Source organism: Phascolarctos cinereus, unplaced genomic scaffold, assembly GCF_003287225.1.
Source record: "Phascolarctos cinereus isolate Bilbo 61053 unplaced genomic scaffold, phaCin_HiC Scaffold_4;HRSCAF=312, whole genome shotgun sequence".
NCBI classification, from domain to species: domain Eukaryota; kingdom Metazoa; phylum Chordata; class Mammalia; order Diprotodontia; family Phascolarctidae; genus Phascolarctos; species Phascolarctos cinereus.
In genome coordinates, this window is record NW_027555847.1 from 82035448 (window position 1) to 82055536 (window position 20089).

The 20089-nt window shown below is 38.9% G+C and overlaps 1 protein-coding gene across 1 annotated transcript in view; it reads left to right on the top strand.

Moving 5' to 3' along the window:
• The window catches only part of RFT1 (RFT1 glycolipid translocator homolog), a 45491-nt gene that overhangs the window by 18970 nt on the left and 6432 nt on the right, over positions 1-20089 (top strand). Inside the window, 5 exon segments of the mRNA XM_020971542.2 lie at positions 3303-3353; positions 3889-4019; positions 5346-5391; positions 5394-5489; positions 10568-10673. Coding sequence (XP_020827201.1) covers positions 3303-3353; positions 3889-4019; positions 5346-5391; positions 5394-5489; positions 10568-10673 — 430 coding nt within the window.

The following is a 20089-nucleotide window of genomic DNA, read 5'->3' on the forward strand; positions in this document are numbered from 1 at the left end:
TTGATACTTACTAGTTCTGTGACCCTGGGCAAGTCACTTAACTCCATTGCCTAGCCCCCCCCCCAAAAAAACATTTTAAGGAAAGAAATGACAAAAGAGTCAGAGAAACCTGGGAAGACTTGAAAGAACTGATGCAGAGTGAGATGAATAGAACCAGGAGAATAATTTATATAATGGCTACAACACTGTAAAGAAAAACAACTTTGAACTCCTTGAAATTCTGATTAATGCGATGTTCAGTCCTGACTTGAGAGGACCAATAGAGAAATGATGGAATAGAAGTGCAGAATGAGACATCCATTTTCACACATGGCCAATGAGTGGATTTGTTAATGCTTGACCATACTCATTCATTTCAAGGGAGGGTTGGCTTGTTGTTTGTTTATTTGTTTTTTAATGGAAAGGATTTCATGGTGAGAAGGAAACTAGTTAAAATGTCAAGAGAAAAAAAGAGGGTCATTGAAGAATCTTTTACAAATTCACAGAAGAGAACAGGAATTTCAGAGAGACACATAAGCAGGACAGCTTTGAATTGAATTTGAATCCAGTACATTAGATCTATTACAGTTTGTTTTTTTAGAAAGTCTGTATATAATTGATAGTCACATATAAAATTCTCTTTTTCTGTTCTTTGGATTTGGAAATATTTGTCTTTGTTGGTGTTTGTCAAATTCAGAATGCCAAAAAATAAAAAGTTTTTAAATGTAAATGTAAATTTTAAACAAGATATGAAACAGTTCTGTACTAAGCACTGGGGGATACAAAGAAAGGCAAAAGACAGGCCCTGTCCACAGGGACTGGGGGAATTCACAGTGCAGCTGGGGAGTCAGCAAGCACACAAATATGTACAAACAAACTCCACACGGGATAAACAAATATTTAACAGAGGGAAGGCACTAGAAATAAGAGGCTTTGGGAAACGCTTCCTGTAGAAGGTGGGAGATTGTCTGGGGCTTGAAGGAAGCCAGGGAAGCCAGGAGGTAAAGTTGAGAAGGGGGAGCATTCTAATCAGGGGGGACAGCCAGAGAAAATGCCTAGAGATAGAGTGTCTTGTTCACGGAGTGCAAGGAGTCCAGTGTCACAGGTTTGAAGAGCACATGGAGGGTAAGGTGTAAGAAGACTAGAAAAGAAGTGGGGTAGGGGTAGGTTATGAAGGGCTTTGACTATCAGAGGATTTTGTATTTGATCCTGGAGGTGATAGGGAGTTTATTAAGGAGGAAGGTGACATGATCAGATTGGGGCTTTAGGAAAATCACTTTGACAGCCAAAAGGGGGATAGATTGGAGTAGGGAGAGACTTGAGGGGAGCAGACCCACCAGCAGGGTCCAGTAGTCCAAGTGTGAGGTGATGAGGGCCTGCGTCAGGATGCTGTCGGAAGAGAAGAGAAGGTGGCATATTTGAGAGATGTTACAGGAGTGAAATTGACAGGCCTTGGCCACAGATTGAATCTGGGGGATAAGAGATAATGAGGAGCCAAGATTGGAGCCTGGAGGACTGGGAGGATGGTGGTACCCTCAACAATAATAAGGTAGTTTGGAAAGGAGGAGAGTTTAGGGAGAAAGATAATGAGTTTAGTTTGGGAGATAATTGAGTTTAAGATGTCTAATGGACATCCAGTTCAAAATGTCTGAAAAGCAGTTGGAGATGCACGATTGGAGGTCAGCCAAGAGGTTAGGGCAGTAAGTAGTTTTGAGAATCGTCATCATAGAGATGATAATTGAAGCCATGTGAGCTGATGAGATCACCAGATGAAATAGTATAGAGGGAGAAGAGAAGGCCCAACACAGAGTCCTGTAGAACAGTGGACTATAAGTGGTTAGTGGACTGACCTAGATTAAGATCCAGCAAAGGAGACTGAGACTGTGGTTATAAATGCTTTTTTTCCCTTTTAAACAAAACCTATGATTTCATTGGTATGGGGAGCTTCTTGCTCCCCATAGCTATACAAATCAATATATTTTTAAAATTCAAATTTTATTATTTTTTTCTGATTAATCAGCATATATTTTCTTTCCTCCTTCCTCCTTTGAACAGTTTAAAAGTAAATAAAAAGAAAACCTTCATGACAAATATACATAATCAAGCAAAAAAATTGTAAATTAGCCATGGCCAAAAATGTGAGTCTCATTCTGCATTTTACGTCCATCACCTCTCTGGCAAAAAGTAGTTAGTGTGCCTTCTCTTTGGTCCTCTGGAGTCATGATTTGTCATTGCATTGATCTGGGTTCTAAAGTCTTTCCAAGTTGCTTTTCTTTATTAAATTGTTGTCATTATCTGATTTTTTCCACAAAGTCTGGTTTACTACACTCTGCATTATCTCATAAAGGTCTTCTTGTTTTCCTCTGAAACCATCCATTTCATCATTTCCTGTGGCCCAATAATATTCTGTTATTTTCATATGCCATAGTTTGTTTAGCCATACCCTAATAGGTAGGCACTCCCTTAGTCTTTGATACTCTGAAGAGAGCAGCTATAAATAACTTTGTACACATGGGTCCTTTTCCCTTTCCCTTGATCTCGTTGGGATGTGTGCTCAGATGTAATATCTGGGGGGAGGGGAGGAGTGTCAAAAGATATGCACAGTTTAGTGACTTTTGGAGCATTATTGCAAATTGCTTTCCAAAATGGCTGGACCAAGTCACAGCTCCACCAAGTGTAGATTAGTGTGCCTGTTTTCCTGTAGACCCTCCAATATTTGTCATTTTCCTCTTTTGTCATCTCTGCCACGGATAGGGATGTTCCCTGCCACTTGATAGTCTTAGAGAATTGCCTAGGGCTGATTAAGTGATTTGCTCAGTGTTAGCTTGACAGCTAGGGTAGAAATAGGATGTGAACTCTGGGCTTTCTGACTTCAGGGCTATCTCTCTATTCACTCTGACATGAATAATTTCTATTACATTTAGACCCAGATTTCTTGCTTTGTCTTAAAACTTGAAGAAATTACCTTAAATTGGAATCTTGTCCTAGATTTCATCATAACCTGTTAAAAAAGTTTCAGGGGCAGCTAGGTGGCACAGTGGATAAAGCTCCAGCCTTGGAGTCAGGAGGACCTGAGTTCAAATCCTAGCTGTGTGACCCTGGGCAAGTCACTTAATCCCAATTGCCTCACCAAAAAAAAAAAGGAAAAAAAGTTTCAAAGTATTTTTTATTGCATTTTGAATCATTAAACCTGGACTCATGCACAAGAAATTACACATAGCTGGAGATTAAAACTTTTCACTTTAAAAGTTCTGCAAGCCAGAAAAGAGAAACTAGAACTCTCTGTGTTTTAAATGTTAATTATTTTGCTTTTAAACTTACAGGTGAGAGGTATGTGATGACATTTTTGAATGTGTTAAATTTTGGAGACCAAGGTAAGCTTTACCATAGTTAATATTTATACAGTAGCACTCAATAAATACTTAATATTGTTCTTTCTGGTTTATTGCTTTTTGTGCAAATGAAATTGTCAGTTTCTAGAGATACCAAATTGTTGTTCTTTGTAAATATATGAAAGGTTTAGAATATCTTTGTAAGTGTCTGTCAGTGGCACTAAGGTATTTTAGCTATTGAGGTACTCTCCCTTACTGCTTTGCTGGGCACAGGATTCTGATATCCCCAAAGGGGGTGTGGTTTACATTGGTAGAGGATGGAACCCGGTGTCTCGAGGCTGACTTGTTCTTGAGTATGTTTTTTGTAGCTAGAGATTCCTTTATGTGTCAGTATGTTTATAGATTATAGGTGATTTTAAAATTGAATACCTGTTTGCTTAAAGTTAACAGAAATGGAGACTGAATAGAAAAATAAAATGTGCATTGTATAAGTTTTTAAAAACCTGCCATTGTAGAAGATTAAAACAGGGGAAAAAGATTAGTAATATTGTATTATGTTCCTTTTTTGTTCTGCTAGGTATTTACGACATAGTGAATAACCTAGGCTCACTTGTGGCCAGATTGGTTTTCCAACCAATAGAAGAGAGTTTTTACATATTCTTTGCTAAGGTTCTGGAGAGGGGAAAGAGTGTCAAGCTTCAAAAGCAGGTAGTTTTTGCTTTCACATTAGTTCTAAATTCAGTTCACTTGTTGAACTGAAGGAAAAAACAGAAATGTCAGTTATTCTTTATGCCTTCTGAGTTGTGTTCCTTTGAGGTTTTAACCTCCCCTTCTCATCTTTCTGTTGCATAGTCCCAGACTCCATATGGTTTTTTGGGGATAGTCCTCCCCGTGACCCCATTTTTCTGTACTGCTTTCCTATTTCTCTAGTTTGCCCCTGCTTCTTTGTTACTTTGGGGACCTGTCCTAATCCCATCTTAGAACTAAAAGAGCTGCCCCGCTACTGTGACTCTTCCCTTGGGAACAACAAAAATTGTGTCACATTTCCCTCTTAGATAGAAGGATATAGGACACCAAAGAAGGCCTCAGGATGGTCTGTAGGATGAAGAAGTTTAAGAATCCCAGCTTAGGCAAAATGGTGAGGAGAAGAGGCTGTTAACATGGTTCCCCTCCCTGCTCTAATGCATGGGAGTTACCAGGACTTGGGCAAAATATTAGATGCTTAGAGACAAATATTCATCTTAAGATCGTACATGTTATATAGCAAACATAGGAAGGATTCCAAGAAATGGAAAAACCGTATATTCTTATGAAACTGCTTCAAAATTCTGATTTGCCTTTGAATTATAATCAGGTTCAGTAATGCTTTTGCCCTGAAAAATCCTAAGAGATTTTGTCAGAAGTGTCAAGATCTATAAATTATGTATATATTTAGTTGTTTGCATGTTGTCTGCCCATTAAAAGGTGAGTTCCTTGAGGTCAGGGATTGTGTTCTTACCTGTCTTTATATACCCCAGTGCTTAACAAATACTTAGTGTAGTTGTTACTGTTCAATGATCTAGTATGTAGTCTGATGTTAGTACACATTGACAATGCCTCCAGAATACTGAAAACTGAAAGGTTTGGGGTGGGGGGGATGCTTCTGCCAGCAGACATAATAACCTACTGCAGTTTTAATTTGATGAAAAAGTTAAAGGGAAAAGTGAGTGTTTCAAAGAATTTAGTCTCCTTGGGTATTCTATAATGTAACATTTTGATAGTTAAAGTTAATTTATCCAAAAGCAGGTGGAAAAAAAACTCACCTCATATATTATTTGTTCCTCTCCATTTCTCTTCATTTGCTGATTGATGTGAAAACACATTCAGGGTACAAAAGCTGGTTCTGGAGATCATTAGACAGCTGTAAGAGTGTATGTACTATATATTGTATATTGATGAAGGAGAAAGTCTAGCTTCTTTAGAGTACCAAAAATGGAGATATGTTCCTTTACATTATGATTCATATGGTTTTCTTTACTTTTCTTTCTGCCCCAGGAGGATATTGCCATGGCAGCAACAGTTTTAGAGTCCCTGCTGAAGCTTGTCTTCTCATTGGTCTGACAATAACTGTTTTTGGCTATTCCTATTCTCAGTTGGCTTTGGATATTTACGGAGGGTCCATGCTTAGTACTGGGTCGGGTATGTTCCACATTTTTACCTAGTTTGTAATTCTTCCTAAAAGAAACCATAATTCATTCATTGTGTACACACAGGTTGATGGTTTTGTCAGTAGAGGGAAAAACTTCCCAGTGGATAGGGCCCTTGTATCACCTACACAAACTGCCAGGTGTCCTAATTAGTGCTTGGATGACTCTGAGATTCTTCGTGATACACAGGCCTCAGCCTGGAGGATAAACCCACCTCAAAGCTATTCTTCTTCCAGACACAAAATGTTTCTTGCAGAGTAATTTTCCAAGTTCCTTTAGAATGACTGTAAAGTGCTAATGAGTTTCTTAAGATAATAAATGCCATTTAAGTCTAATGCCTTCATGCACAAAAGCCGCTAAAGGATAACTTGAAGTAACTGTGTAAGAATTAGATCAAACTATGTGAGTGGAGTATTTGTTCCAGTAACTCTGGGTTTAGGAAGAAAAAGATGGTTGGATAGATTTAACTTTTAAGCAACTCAAGATACACAATTTCTCTTAGCAATTGTTTTATATTATTTTAGTTTATGATTTTGTAAATTAAAGTGCATCCATTTCAAACTGTATCAGATTTATCCTCAGATTGGCCATCCATTTGTAGTTTTTCTTCTTAGGTTTAGAAAAGTTACTTTAATTCCTCAGATTAGTAGAAAAGAACCCCAAATACCTTTTCTTGCCATTGAGTTTTTGTGAAAAGAAGTCTTTATAAATCATGTATTAAAGCTATCTGCTGTAGTGGGGCCAACCTCTTGGTGTTGGGGGGAGAGGGAAGACCCCAGTTTGTGTAAACAAGGACAAAGGTAATTAAGTTTAGAGAAACAACCGCTGTTAAGCAGATGAAGTCACTGGCATCATTCTTAGGGTGTGGTATCAGAAGTGCTTGGAGACCTCGTTACCATCAGCCCATTGAAAGGAAATCTCAGTACAGCATTTATGTTCAGAGATTAGTGACTCAGCTATTTCACTGCAATTTTGCCTGTGGAGAGACGCAGTCAACAAGATACCAGCTTTCTCTATAGCATTACCATAGCAAGAGGGGTTGGCTGTATCTGGTTTGGCATTAATGTAGTGAACTTTTTTTGTTACGAACTCCCTCTCCCAATGCAGATCATCATCTTCTCTGCAATTGATAGTCTTCAAGAACTGTCTCAAGCGCTGACAGTTACCCAGCTTGCCCTGTGTCGCAAAGCCAGTATATGTCAAAGTCAGCACTTGAACTCAAGTCTTCCTGGCCCCACAGATAACTCTCTATTCGTGCTTCCTCTTCAGTAGTTTCATATTCAGGGGCAACTGGGTGGCACAGTGGATAGAGCACTGGCCCTGGAGTCAGGAGGACCTGAGTTCAAATCTGGCCTCAGACACATAACACTTACTAGCTGTGTGACCCTGGGCAAGTCACTTAACCCCATTGCCTAGCCAAAAACAAAAAACCAAAAAAAAAAGTTTCATATTCATATCAAGTCCAAGAGTCAAAACCTTTCACCAGAGTGTACCAAGTGATTTTATTTACTGCCCCTTAGCGTGTCTCCTCTGTTCATTGCAAGCACATCAGTTTTGAGTCCAGACCCTACACTCACTTCACTCTTAATTTTCAGCCTTGTCCTGTGCTGCCATGCATCTAGATTGCCATTTCCTTGTTGGTTTACCAAAGCATCCATCTCTTCTCTCTTGTAAGCCTCAGTTTCCTTATCTGTAAAAGGGAAGATGATCTTTGAGGTCTTTCTCACTTCTCGATTCTTCAAGCTACTTCAGTCCTCCTCCTCAATGAGGGCTTCCTAGATTGATCAGAAAAAGTCTGACAGCTTAGCATCACTCGGCCTCAGCTCCCAAACCAAAATATGGTGTACCCCCGTAGCAGCACGCCTCCATGTTCCACCCAATGATGTAACTCTTCCTGTTGTCACTACCCAGATATGGATTTTCCCTTGTCCTATATATAGGGGATATCCTTCCTAATTTTTCATAAATTATTTTAATCATAAAACTCTAGAGTTAGAAGGAAGGCTAAAAGTCAGTAAGTCCAGTCCCTTTCCCAATATGAGATAATCTGAGAAGAGGAAACAGTGACAACTGGAGGAATCCTTTCTTCCATATTGCTGATAATGCTTTAGTTTAGCCCTCTCTCTGTTCTATATAGTTTCTCTGAGTCTGACATAAAACAAATGGCTTGATAGTCAGTAGATAGAGTGCTAGGTTTGCAGTCGAGAAAACCTCGAGTTCAAATTCCATCTCAGGCACTTACTAGCTGTGTGACCCTGGGCAACTCACTTAACCTTCCTTTACCTCAGTTTCCTCATCTGTAAAATAAGGATAATAATAGCACCTACTTCCCAGGGTTGTTGAGAGGATAAAATGAGAATATTTGAAAAGCCTATTACAGACTTTAAAGCATGATAACTTGCACATATTCAACTATATGCCCAGAAAAAAGGAAGAGAGAGAAATACACATACATACGTACACCCACACATATTACTATATAGGATTATATATACAGAACCATTGAGTAGCCCTGGGTGGTAGGTTCCCACACCCCACCATGGCTTGTTTATGATGCTGGCTGCATCTAGACAATGCCCAGGGAAAGCCCAGGGTCACTACCACCAACTCCCAGGCCCCAAAGTGATTCCTTCGTGATGTCCCCAACCAGGGCAGGTGAGGAGAAGTACCAGGTTGAAAGCACCAAGGGAGAAAGGCAGCAGTAAGGGATGGAACAGAGGAACAGTAGAATTCTAATTGATGAAGAAAAATCTATCTCCCTAGAACAACAAGGCCATGATTGTTCTCTATTGGGTAATTTTTACTCTACGTGATTTTTGCTTTCTGTGCTAACTGTAGAACCTAACCCACATGTTAATCACAGTAAGCATTTATGAAGCACCTGCTATGTATTATGCATTGTGCTAAGCGCTGGTGTTACAAAGAAAGGCAAAAACCGTCCCTGCCCTCAAGGAGCCCCCACTCTAGTTCCCTTTTTATAGCAGCTAGCACAGCACTGTACAAAATCAGGTGCTTCATAAATGCTTCTGATTGATGACATGATTTCACTCACTAAGAGTGAAAAGTAGAAGACTATAAAGATTCCGTTTTAGTGTTTCTAATTTCTTATCCTTTGCACATGAAAGCCAACTAACTCTCCTTTCTAGTGAGAAGAGTCGCACTTAAACTTAGTAGCCAGGCATTTGGAGGGTCGTTTCTGACAACTTCACTAAAGAAATGTTGCAAGTATACTTCTTAAAAAAAAAAGTTTGCTATTTTTAAAGAGCTGAGTTTTTATATAAGAAGCCTTTTCCAATTTCCCTTAATTCTAATGCCTTCCCTCTGAAATTGTCTCTGATTTATCTTGTAAGCATCTTGTTTATGTGTAGTTGTTTACTTGTTGTCTCTCCCTTGCCCCCATATCCCCAGCACTCAGCACAATGTCTGGCATATAGTAAGCATTTAATAAATGCAACTAAAATTGTGAAACACAAAGAAATTTAGGAGGCAGAAGTTGCTCATTTGTCTCTCTCTGATTTGTGCCCATCCTTACATAGCCTTTTGCCAAATCTTTTAATCCACATGCTCTTTGGTGTTTTTATAGGTGCTGATGACTAAGGTCCCATATGGTAATTATCTTTTTTTTTTTCCAGAAGCCTTTTCTACCCAACTTCCCATCCCAAGGGAAAACATAATCATTCCTTCATTTCTCCAGGATGGATCCTCATTGTTACCTTACGTATTTCTCTCTTTTCTCCTCCCAAAGCCAGATTGTTCCCAGATCTGGCCCTTCATCATATATCTGACTTTCCTTCCTCTCTAACCTTATAAGTAAGATTCTGTTCCTGGGTCATGCTTGGATATTTCAGCTTCACCGTCTTTTCCCTTAGGGAACTCTAGTATTGCCTCAATACCTCAGTCCAAATCTGTTCTCTCATGTTCTGTGTCTCTTGGTTTTATTTTATTTTTTTACCACTTGAGAGTGGCCCAGTGTTCTCCAGTCAGAGGAGGCTGGGGGCTTCTAGAATGGTGAAAGAAGAGTTCCATTATCCCTCTCTTTCAGTAGAGAGGGTATAAAGAGCAGGTGTAGGTAGTAGCAATGACAATGAGGCTTGCATCAAATATAAAACTCACTCTTTGACCTTGACCTTTTTAAAAAATCCAAAGGGCTAGCACTGTAGATTCTATTACAAGTGGCTTTTTCCAGCAGAGGTGGCAGGCCAGGGTACTTTGCTTTATCTTGTCTCAGGCAGGTACTACTGCAGGCCCTAAAAAGATATTTGGTGGAATGACTCTTTCTTTAATGAAAACTCAAGATTGAGATAGTGAAATAATTCTTAGTAGTTTTTCAGACTGAATTGTTTGTATTCATTTGACAATTTATGATCTTCATAAAATTTTTTGGGGTCCCCATGAGGATAATTCATGTTAACAACCTTTATAAACAGTGGATAAATTCCAGATTCTACAGTTCTGGTGCTTTAATCTCATATAAAAAAGTTCCCCTTGCCTTGATAGTATCATTTAGAAGCTTGTTAGCTAGTTATGAAATTGGATCTGTTTCATCTTGACCAAGAGTAAGGCACAAGCTATGGTTCTTATTGCAGATATGTATATGTTTTTGCCCAGTTGCTTGCTTTTAACCGTTGGCCCTGTGCTTTTTCTCAAAGTCTGTTCTTCATGATGGCTTCTACACTTGCGATCCCTTAGCTTTCAGGGGGAGTTGCTTCTGTGTGGTGCTGAGACTAGCAAATTTCCATGTTTATTAAAAAGTGAGAAAATCCACTTGCTATCCAAACAAGCTTTCAGCTGTCAGGGAAAAGATCTGGACTATTTATTCATAATTGTTCTTTTGCTTTTGGCTGCTTCCTCTGTTCAGTGCCATGCAATACTAGGAATCTTTCCAAATAATTAGATTCTAGATTTGAATATGAAATCTACAGAAATACTGGTCCTAGCAACAACAGAAAAGAGTACTGGTTTGTTGTTGGTTTTCCTGTGGACACTGAGTAGAACTGAAAGGAAGATGTCATGTTTTTTATCTTTGTGTTTGTGGTTTTGATAAACTTTTGTTTGGCATTTTGTTTCCAGGTCCTGTTCTCCTTCGATGCTATTGTTTATATGTCCTCTTGCTTGCTGTAAATGGCATAACTGAGTGTTTCACATTTGCCTCTATGAGCAAAGAGGAAGTTGACAGGTGGGTAACTTAAGAATTGCAAATTTATGGATGCCCGTCGGTTGGGGGATGGCTAAACAAGCTGTGGTATGATCGTGGTGGAATATTATTGTGCTATAAGAAATGACACAGGCAGATTTCAGAAAAATCTGGAAAGGCTTACATGAACTGATACATAGTGAAGTAAACAGAACCAGGAGAACATTGTGCACAGTCACAGCAATATCGTTTGATGAAGAACTATGAATGACTTAGCTGTTCACAGCAAAACGGTGATCCAAGACAATCCCAAAGGACTAATGGTGAAGCATACTATCCGCCTCCAGAGAAAGAACTGATATTTGAATATAATTTGAATACTGACTGAAGCATGCTATTTTTCACTTTCTTTTTTCTTTTATTCGAGTCTTCTCATACAAAATAACTAATTTAGAAATGTTTTACATAATTGCACATGTATAACCTCTATCTGATTCCTTACTATCTCAGGGAGCAGAGAGGGGAGGGAAGGAAAGATAGAATTTGGAACGCAAAACTTTAAATAAATATGTTAAAAAATTGAGGAAAAGAATTGCAAATTTAGATCTTAGTAAAATGAAATAATTTACCAATCCATCCACCTCAGAGTGATGTTCTGTTTATCTTTGTATCTTTTCAAAATAATACATTGTTGATATCTCCCATGATATAGATATGATACAATTAATATTTTCCATTAATATTGCAATCCATTGAAGGCAGGGATTATCTTTTGCCTCTTTTTGCATCCCTGGCACCAAGTACAGTGCCTGGCACAGAGTAAGTACTTAATGCATTTTTATTGATTGAAGATATCGTATCTATTATGTAGGTAGGCAGCAAATCCTGTTACTGTCAATAATTGAACATGAAGAGGGCATCAAGAAATTAGTCAACTTTTCCAAAATCACAAAGTAAATTTGAAGAGCTAGGAAAAGAACTCAATCCCTTCCCGTTCGGAATCTAAACCCGTTAGGGTGGGTCAGTTATCCCTTTTGCCCTAAATTCCACAAGTAGGGAGTTAGCACAGAAGTACCATCTGTAGGCATGTGTATTTGAAAATGGGAAATCGAAAGAGAAAAGTAAGAGAAAGAATAGAAGAGGGGAAGGGAAGAATGTTGCCTACTGTGGCCTGCAGTAGTCATGGTGTGGACACTTCTGAGGCCTTCCCTATTGGATCACGGCCCTCTCTGTCTCTTACTTAGCTTTGTTGTGTAGTGGATCCTTTGGCAGTCTGGGGAAGCCTACGGATACCTTCTCTAAATCATATCTTTTTAAAAATTCATAATTGAAGGAAATAAGAAATTTCAGTTGGAGGTCAGTGAAAATAAAGATGTAATTTCTTTTCCCCTCCAAGTTCACAAGACCCCCTGAAATCTCTTCTGTAAACATGCATCCATAACCTTAACATCAGGTTAAGAATCCCATGTAATATTCTGGCTTGTGTCCATCTTCTTGAATGGAAAAGTTCTTTTGATATATTGTAATTTCAGCGTTATTGAGGGTTTTTTCCTAGTTTTCTCTATATCTGCATCTACTTATCTGTGTGTATGTGTGTGTACACATAGACATGTGTATGCATACATATACATACATACAAACGTATCACACACACACACACACACACATACAGAGAGAGAGAATGAGAGAGCACTGAGTGCGGTATGTGAGAGAGTCAATTAAATGCCAAACCTATTAAAATGGGAGGTAGAGGGGAGACTTGTTGCAACCAAACTGTGGAATGTAGACACTGGCTATTTGCTTTCCCCCCTCATCTATTCCAGCTAAATTCCATTATAATGAACCAAAGGAAATTCCTTTTATTTTTCTTGTAGTGGAGTTCTACAACATCTACATAATTATTTTCATATTAATATTCAACACTAATGCTAAGCAGAGTGCCTTCCTAACGGAGCTTTCATCTAACTTTTAATTTAACTTTCTTGAAAGTAAAAATATTGGGGTTAGTCCAGCAGATTTTTTTCCCAAAAAATTTTCATTTCTATTCTGTCCTCTCTCAACCCCATTCTTACCTGCTCTTCTAGCTTTATTTCAGTAATGGACTTGAATTCATTTTGACAGACATTTATCAGATACCTCCGTTATAGAGAGTACTATACTAGGTACTGGAGAGGATGAAAACTTTTGCCAATATTCAGTCCTTACCTGCTGTTCAGTCTGGTAGGGAAATAAGATACATACACAAATAATGATCACGTACAACAATACAGTAAATGCACTTGAGAGGTGCAAAATAAATTGCTGTGTGAGGTCCAAGGATTTAGACAGAACTAGATTGGTTAATAGTGTTAAGATCAATAGCAAATACTTTGGATGAAAATAATTGTGGAATGGGCTATTACATACCTTATTCCCAGAGGAGTTGTGTGAAAAATAACTAAAATTATTTCATCATTTGACATTATTAACTGTGAATTTTTTTAACTAAATGGAATAAAAACTCTTCCATTTGGAAGATAAATATAGTGTAGTAAAAAGTTAATGGAAAATGCGAAGGACTGGAAAAGTGAATCTTAAATGAACTAAGCGGAGCGTGGTCAATGTGGAAGAGAACTTTTTGGAGAGGCTGTGTTTTTGCCTTACCATTTCAATTTTATTTCAGTCAGCAGAAGATAAACATAGAGCTCGTGTTCTTTACACCTCTCAGTCAGCTGTGTGACTGTGAAGATGCAGTCTACAATAGAGAGCAGGGTGGTAGCGAAAGTCTGGTTATAGGTACCCTTTCTCATACTTTCATCAAGAATGATCTTGGTACCTACATAGATCAGCCTCTTAAAGATTTAAGAGAGATAGGAAAGTGGGCAAATGGATCATTAGGTAAATTCAATTAAATATTGGTTAAGTGCCTACTTCTGTGTGCCAGACACTCCAGGAGGTACTAGAGATAGGAAGGCAAGAACAAAACAGCCTTTGCTATCAAAGAGGCCACTAGGGGGCGCCGCAGTGCACAGCTGTCCCAGCCTGGGGTCAGGAGGACCTGAGTTCAGATTTGTCCTCAGGCACTTACTGTATGACCCTGGGCAAGTCACTTCATCTCTGCCTGCCTCAGTTTCCTCAACTGTAAAATGAGGATAATAACAGCACCTACTTCCCAAGAGGTAGTGAGAATCAAATAAGACAATATTTGTAAAGTGATTATTAGCACAGTGCCTGGGACATAGTAAGCACTTAAATGCTTATTCCCTTCTTCTGGATAAATCAAAACATGCTTCCTGTAGAAAGTACCACCTGAGCTGAGAGCTGAAGGAAGCTAGGGATTCTGAGAAGCAGAGATGAGGAAAGAGTGCATTTCAGGCACGGGGGAGTGCTTGCTAAAAGGTCCAAGGAAGAGGAAAGGAAGGCCGAGTTTGCAGAATAGGAACTAGGCCAGTGTGACTCGAATATAGAGTTTTTGAAGGGTAAATCAATCAGTAAGCATTTAGAAATTGCTTACTATGTGACAGGCGAGGTGTTAAGTGTTGGAGGTATAGAGAAAGGTGAAAACAGTCCCTGCCCTCAATGGAACTAACATTCTAATGGGAGAGACAGTGTATATGTAAATAGGTATAAACAGGAGAGGATAAGTGGGAGCCACTTGGCCTTAAATACCAGGCTAAGGAGTTTATATTTTATCCTTGAGGCAAATGAGAGCTGCTGAAGATTTTTGAGCAAGGGGCAGACATTTTTCAGACCTATGTATAAGGAATAGTAATTTAGTAGCTGTGTGGAAGCTAGATTGGAAAATGAAGAATCAGAAATAAAGAAACCAATTAAGAGGCATTTTGCTTTTACCGGAGCAAGAGGTGATGAGGACTTGAACTTGGAGTAGTAGCTCTGCAAATGGAGAAGAGGGATGGATGCCAGAGATGTTGTAAAGGGGGAATCAATAGCATTTAGGATCTGATTAGATATGTCAGGTGAGGGAGAATGGAGAGTCAGTTACTTACTCTAAGATGGGAAACCTGGGTGACTGGAAAAATGGTGGTGTCCTCGATGGAAATTGAGAAATTTGGAGGAGGGATAGGTTTAGGTGGAAGATATTAAATTCCATTTTGAGCATGTTAAGTTTGATATGCCTAAAATGGCATCTGGGAAGACATGTCCAGTAGACAGTTGATGATGTGGGACTTCAGGAGAAATTAGGGCTGAATAAACCAATAAATACTTACTAAGCACTTGTTATGAGTGTTATGTGCTAGGCACTGTGGATACAAGTCCAAAGAGTGAAATCCCTACCCTTAGTCTTTTTTTTTGTACTTGAAAGTATTTTATTTTTTTCCAGTTAACATAAAGATAGTTTTCATCATTCATTTTTATAAGATTTTGCATTCCAAATTTTTCTCCCCCCTTCCCCAAGAAGGCATGCAATCTGATACAGGTTATACATGTACAGTCATGTTAAACATATTTCCACATTAGTCATGCTGTGAAAGAAGAATCAGAACAAAAGGGAAAAGCCACGAGAAAGGAAAAACAAAAGTGAAAAGAGTACGCTTTGATCTACATTCAGACTCCCTCGTTCTTTCTGTGGATGTGGATAGCATTTTCCATCATGAGTCTTTTGGCATCGTATCATCGCATTGCTGAGAAGAGCCCAGTCTCTCATAGTTCATCATTGCACAGTGTAAGCAGCTTGCATTCTGGTAGGAATTGAACCCATGGGAATGGATGAAGTCACTAAGGGAAGCAGGATCTGGAGAAATAAGGACCCAGGACGGATCTTTAGGAGGCACAGAAGGAAGTTGGGTGATAATGGATCAGAGCAGACAGAGAAGGGGCAAGCAGGTAGAACAGGAGAGAGCAGTATCACAAGCCGAAGGAATAGAAGGATCCAGGAGAAGGATTTGATCAGTAGTATCAGATGATTCAGAGAGTTCCTTGGAAAGAGCAAGTTCAATTGGGCGGTAGGGTCAGAAGCTTGAATTTGAGAAATTGAGAAGTAAGGCTTTGGAAGCAGCAAGACTAGATGACTCTTTTGAGAATTTTGGCTGTGAAAAGAAAAAGAAATAGAAGGCATCAGGTTAAGGGTTTAGCAGGGACAAATAAGTTTTTTGAGGATAGGGCCACCTTGGCATGTTTTAGACAGGTAGGCAGGAGCCAATGAGTAAGGAAAGATCAGCAGTAATCGAAAGGGAAGAAACAAACAAGGGGATGAGCTGCTGAGAACTAGTGCGAGGCTCTCAGGGGTGGATCTGGCCAAGAAGAAGGGACGTGTGTGGAGGAGAAAGCTGGAAATGACAAAATCTGGTAGGGTTAAGGTGTTGAAGAAGAGAAGAGGGAGTTTGTTACAGATGGCTTCTGTTTTCTCAGTAATATATAAGGCCAGGTCCCTTAGTTAGGAGGTGATATTGGAGGTTGAGGGGGGGAAAAGAAGGCTTAGAATAGCTTTTCTGGGACATATTGTAGTCAGTCAAGGCAGAATAAAAGGATTGCTTTGCAGCAGTGAGGGGTCACTTGTAGTAGTTAATATACATATGTAGTGGGTCTACTCAGGATGATTGTGTGGCTTTGTCTAGCAGTGTTGAGCTGCATGTGAGTAGTTGTGAAGGACGTGGAAGGTGGGGTAACACAAAGAGGGAGTTTGGCAAGTTGTGAACAGTGATGGGATGGGGAGGCAAGGGATTCATGGGGTTGTATTGAGGCTCACTTGAAGTAATCTATATGAAGGGCTTGTAAACCTTAAATTGCTATACCCATTTGGTTATTCTAAGCTCAAAATCATGAAGGAAAGAAATGTGAGACAAAGACAGGGGGATTGGACTGGGAGAAAAGAATGGATTAGAGGGAACGAGGCTCCTGGTGAGAACAAAGAATAGATTTAGGTAGAAGGAAGTGGAGGGAGAGATGGTAATATAGGAGGTTATGATCAGAGGATGGAATATCAGATTTCAAGATCATGAAGGTAGCACAGTTACGGGTCATGATGAGGTCTAAGATATGGCCGTCCTTGTTGTGTATGATGAGGAGGAGTGAAAATAAAGGTACTTGAGGATGTTGATTAATTGGGAGGCCAGAGTGTTCAGGTGAATGCCAATGTGTATATTAAAATTTTCAAATATGAATGGGCATGGATTCAGTTGGAAAGGAAAACTGTGAATACTACTGTCTTCTCATTTGCCCTTTTTTTTGGTATTCATGCCAACCTTTTTTTTCCCCATTGTTTTTGTTCTGTTTTTTCTTTGTGATGTCTTCCTGTGCATTCCAGAGTGCCTTTAAATTTCTGTCTGCATCTATTTAGTTTTGTCCAGCTGCTTTTCCCAATCTCATTTTTGTGTCATTTCCATATCCTCATATGATAGACACACACTAAAGTCCAAATGTGGTAGTTCCAGTGTTGCTGAATGAAGATCTGTTCCATTTCACTTCTATTTATCTTTTTTTCCCTTTCAGTTCTTCTGTAACTGTTCTTGGGATGACCAGGCCTTGTTGGGTTTCACACCAGATATTCTGTAGCCTCATTTTCCCCTGCCCTGCTTTTTTGCTGTTTTGTGAGATGATTCTGTCCTTTGGTCCTCCTCCTTCACAGCATTTTACCAGTGAATTTATAATCTAAATTGGTTTTGACCTTGGTTGATATATCCTGTCAAAGTTTTGTGAAAGAAGTAAAACTATGAAATGTATAACCAGAAAAGGAAGTGGGCCAGTTAATTAACAAGTGAGGAGTAAATAGATGGACAGCTTGAATGTTGCACTAGCAACCAAAAAATATTACAAGGCCCAAAGGAAGGCCTCCAGGAGGACATTAAGTAGATCTTCTATAAATTTATGGAAATCACCTGGTCAAAAATTGCACAGCATGAGAAGACATGAATGGATTGCAATCTGCTACCCACACAGATCCACTGAAGTATTACATCAGTCAGTCAGCAACAATGATTTATTTATGTGACAGGCACTATCCAAAGAACAGTGAATGCAGGGACCTAATTGATATAGTCCCAACCCACAAAGAACTGACATTCTAATGGGGGACACAACAACAGTATGATTGTATACATGGTACATGAAAAGACCAAGTAACCTTAGAGGAAAAAGCCCTGTTCAAAGTCCATTCTTGAAGGAAGCCAGGGATTCTGTGGGGTGGCAGGAGAATATTACTGGCAGTAGGGGACAGCCTGTGCAAAGGCATGGAGCTAGATGGTACATAATGTGTGAAGAACATCAGCTTAGCCAGCATGGAATATGTGGAAAGGAGTTATATGTAAGACTAGAAAGGTAGGAAGAATTTTAAATGCCAAATGGCAGAATTTACATGCAGTCGTAGAGGTAATAAGGAGCTACTGGAGTTTATTGAGTAAGGGCATGACATGACCCAGCCTGCACTTGAAGAAAATTACTTTGGTGGCTTTGTGGTGAATGGATTGGAAAAAGGAGGAACTGAAGGCAGGGAGACGCAATTAGGATGCTAGTGCAATAGTCCTGGGAAGAGATGATGTGAGCCTACACTAGCATAGTGACCATATGAGTGGAGAGAAGAAAATAGTGTATACAAGAGATGTTGTAGAGATAGAAACAGTATTTGGCAACAAACTTGCTACAGGGGGGCACGTGAGAGTGAGAAATTCAGGATTCACTGAGATTGTGGAGCTGGATGACTTCAAGGGTGGCAATGTCCTCACCTGTAATAGTGAAGTTTGGAAGATGTGTTTGGAGGGAAAGATAATGAATTATGCTTTTGATATGTTCAGTTTGAGATGTCTGTAGGACATGTAGCTGGATATGGAATAGTGGGTCCTCTAAATAACAAGATTTTTTAGTTAATTAAGTTAACATTAGTATTTTAGCAAATTTAATAAATTTGTTGAAGTCGACTTCTCAGAATATTTTACACACACACACACACACACATACATATGAGTTTTTGTTCCATCTATTAAGCAATCTGTCATATTTAGAACAATGGAAGCAGTTTATACAGGTGGATAGTGACTCTGAAAGATGCATAAAATGACATTTAATTTGTTAAAACTCCCTCAACTGTTCAAGCACTGTTTCTATTTTTAATCTCAATTTTTCTACTGAGTCCCAATTTTAAGTCTAATCTCTTTTGAGTGTTGAGAAAGAAGCATTAAAAATTAATTTTCTGTTTATGTTAACTAAGCCTTAAAGAACAATAATTACTGTTACCATGTAATGATTTTACATTGATTGAGAAAGTGGTATTTTAATAGCTTCTTTTACATTTGCATTTATGATGCTTTTAAGGCTATAGATGGTGAGCTTTGGTTGGAACTAATTGGGAAGTGCTGCAGCTGTAGATTGCTCTTCTGATGGAAGACAGCAGGACTCTTCATTATCAGCTGTACCAGAACAGCCTGAAAGTTGCTCACTCTAGCATTCTGAACTGAGCAGGGTATAATATGGAATTAATCTCTGCTTTCATGGGTTAGTTATTAGTTCCATCCATTTTACCATTTACTGGGAGACGTGACTCTGAGAGTTTTGTTAAACTGTTCATTCCATACCAAGGAATAGTATGTTATTTAGGCCTTCCCAAGGCATCATTTCAGAGAGATAGGGAATTATAACGGGTAACATAAATAACGGCTTTTAATAGGAAAAAATGTCAAAGTAGGCTATGCTATATCTCACTACCATTGGCCTGAGTATTAGCTGCAGTGTGAAGTTGGTCTTTCTAACTGCTGGTTGTTTAATTAAAAAACTGCCTCATGCATTGGGTTCTAGTTCCAGCCCTGTCACTAGCTTGTTCTGTGACTTGGAACAAGTTCCTTTCCCTATCTGGGTTTTGGTGGTATCTTCTTTAATATCAACAGATTAGACTACGTGATCTCTAAGCACCCCTCCAGCCCTGACAGCTCCTTTTCTAGAAGTCTAGACAAAAGGCCGATCATTGAGACTCTCCTTTCAGTTCCCCCTTCAACCAGGGATCCATGAAGTATTGGTCTGATTTAGCCAAAGAAAAGCACAAAAAGAGACGAACATTAGAAGGGCACAGTTCTGCCAAACGCCTTATTATGTGAACCTAGTACATGTTTGAAGTAGCCCTGAAAGTAACTTTATAATGACAGCATTTACAGACTAGAAGAAATCCATGGGATAAGAAGGTTGTTCATAGTTCCACCATGCCTTACTGTAAGGCTCATTTCCTCTGGGTCTTAGTTTCTCTTGTTTAAGGAATTAATGTCTTAAAATGCCTATAAAATCATGTAGGTAATAGAAACAGTGTAAAACATGGATAGAATACAAAGCATTATATATCTCCATTTTCAAGGTTGTAAAATTGAAGAAATTATGCTAGAAAATCTCTCAGGTCCAGTTAACTCTTACAAAATTTGTGAGTCCTTGTGTATGTGATTAGAATGTGTGTTTGTTAGGAAAGCACCAAAGAAAATTCATTCATTAGGGTATTATCTACATTTCTAGTATGAAATTGAATCCTCATTTTAAAATAAAATATT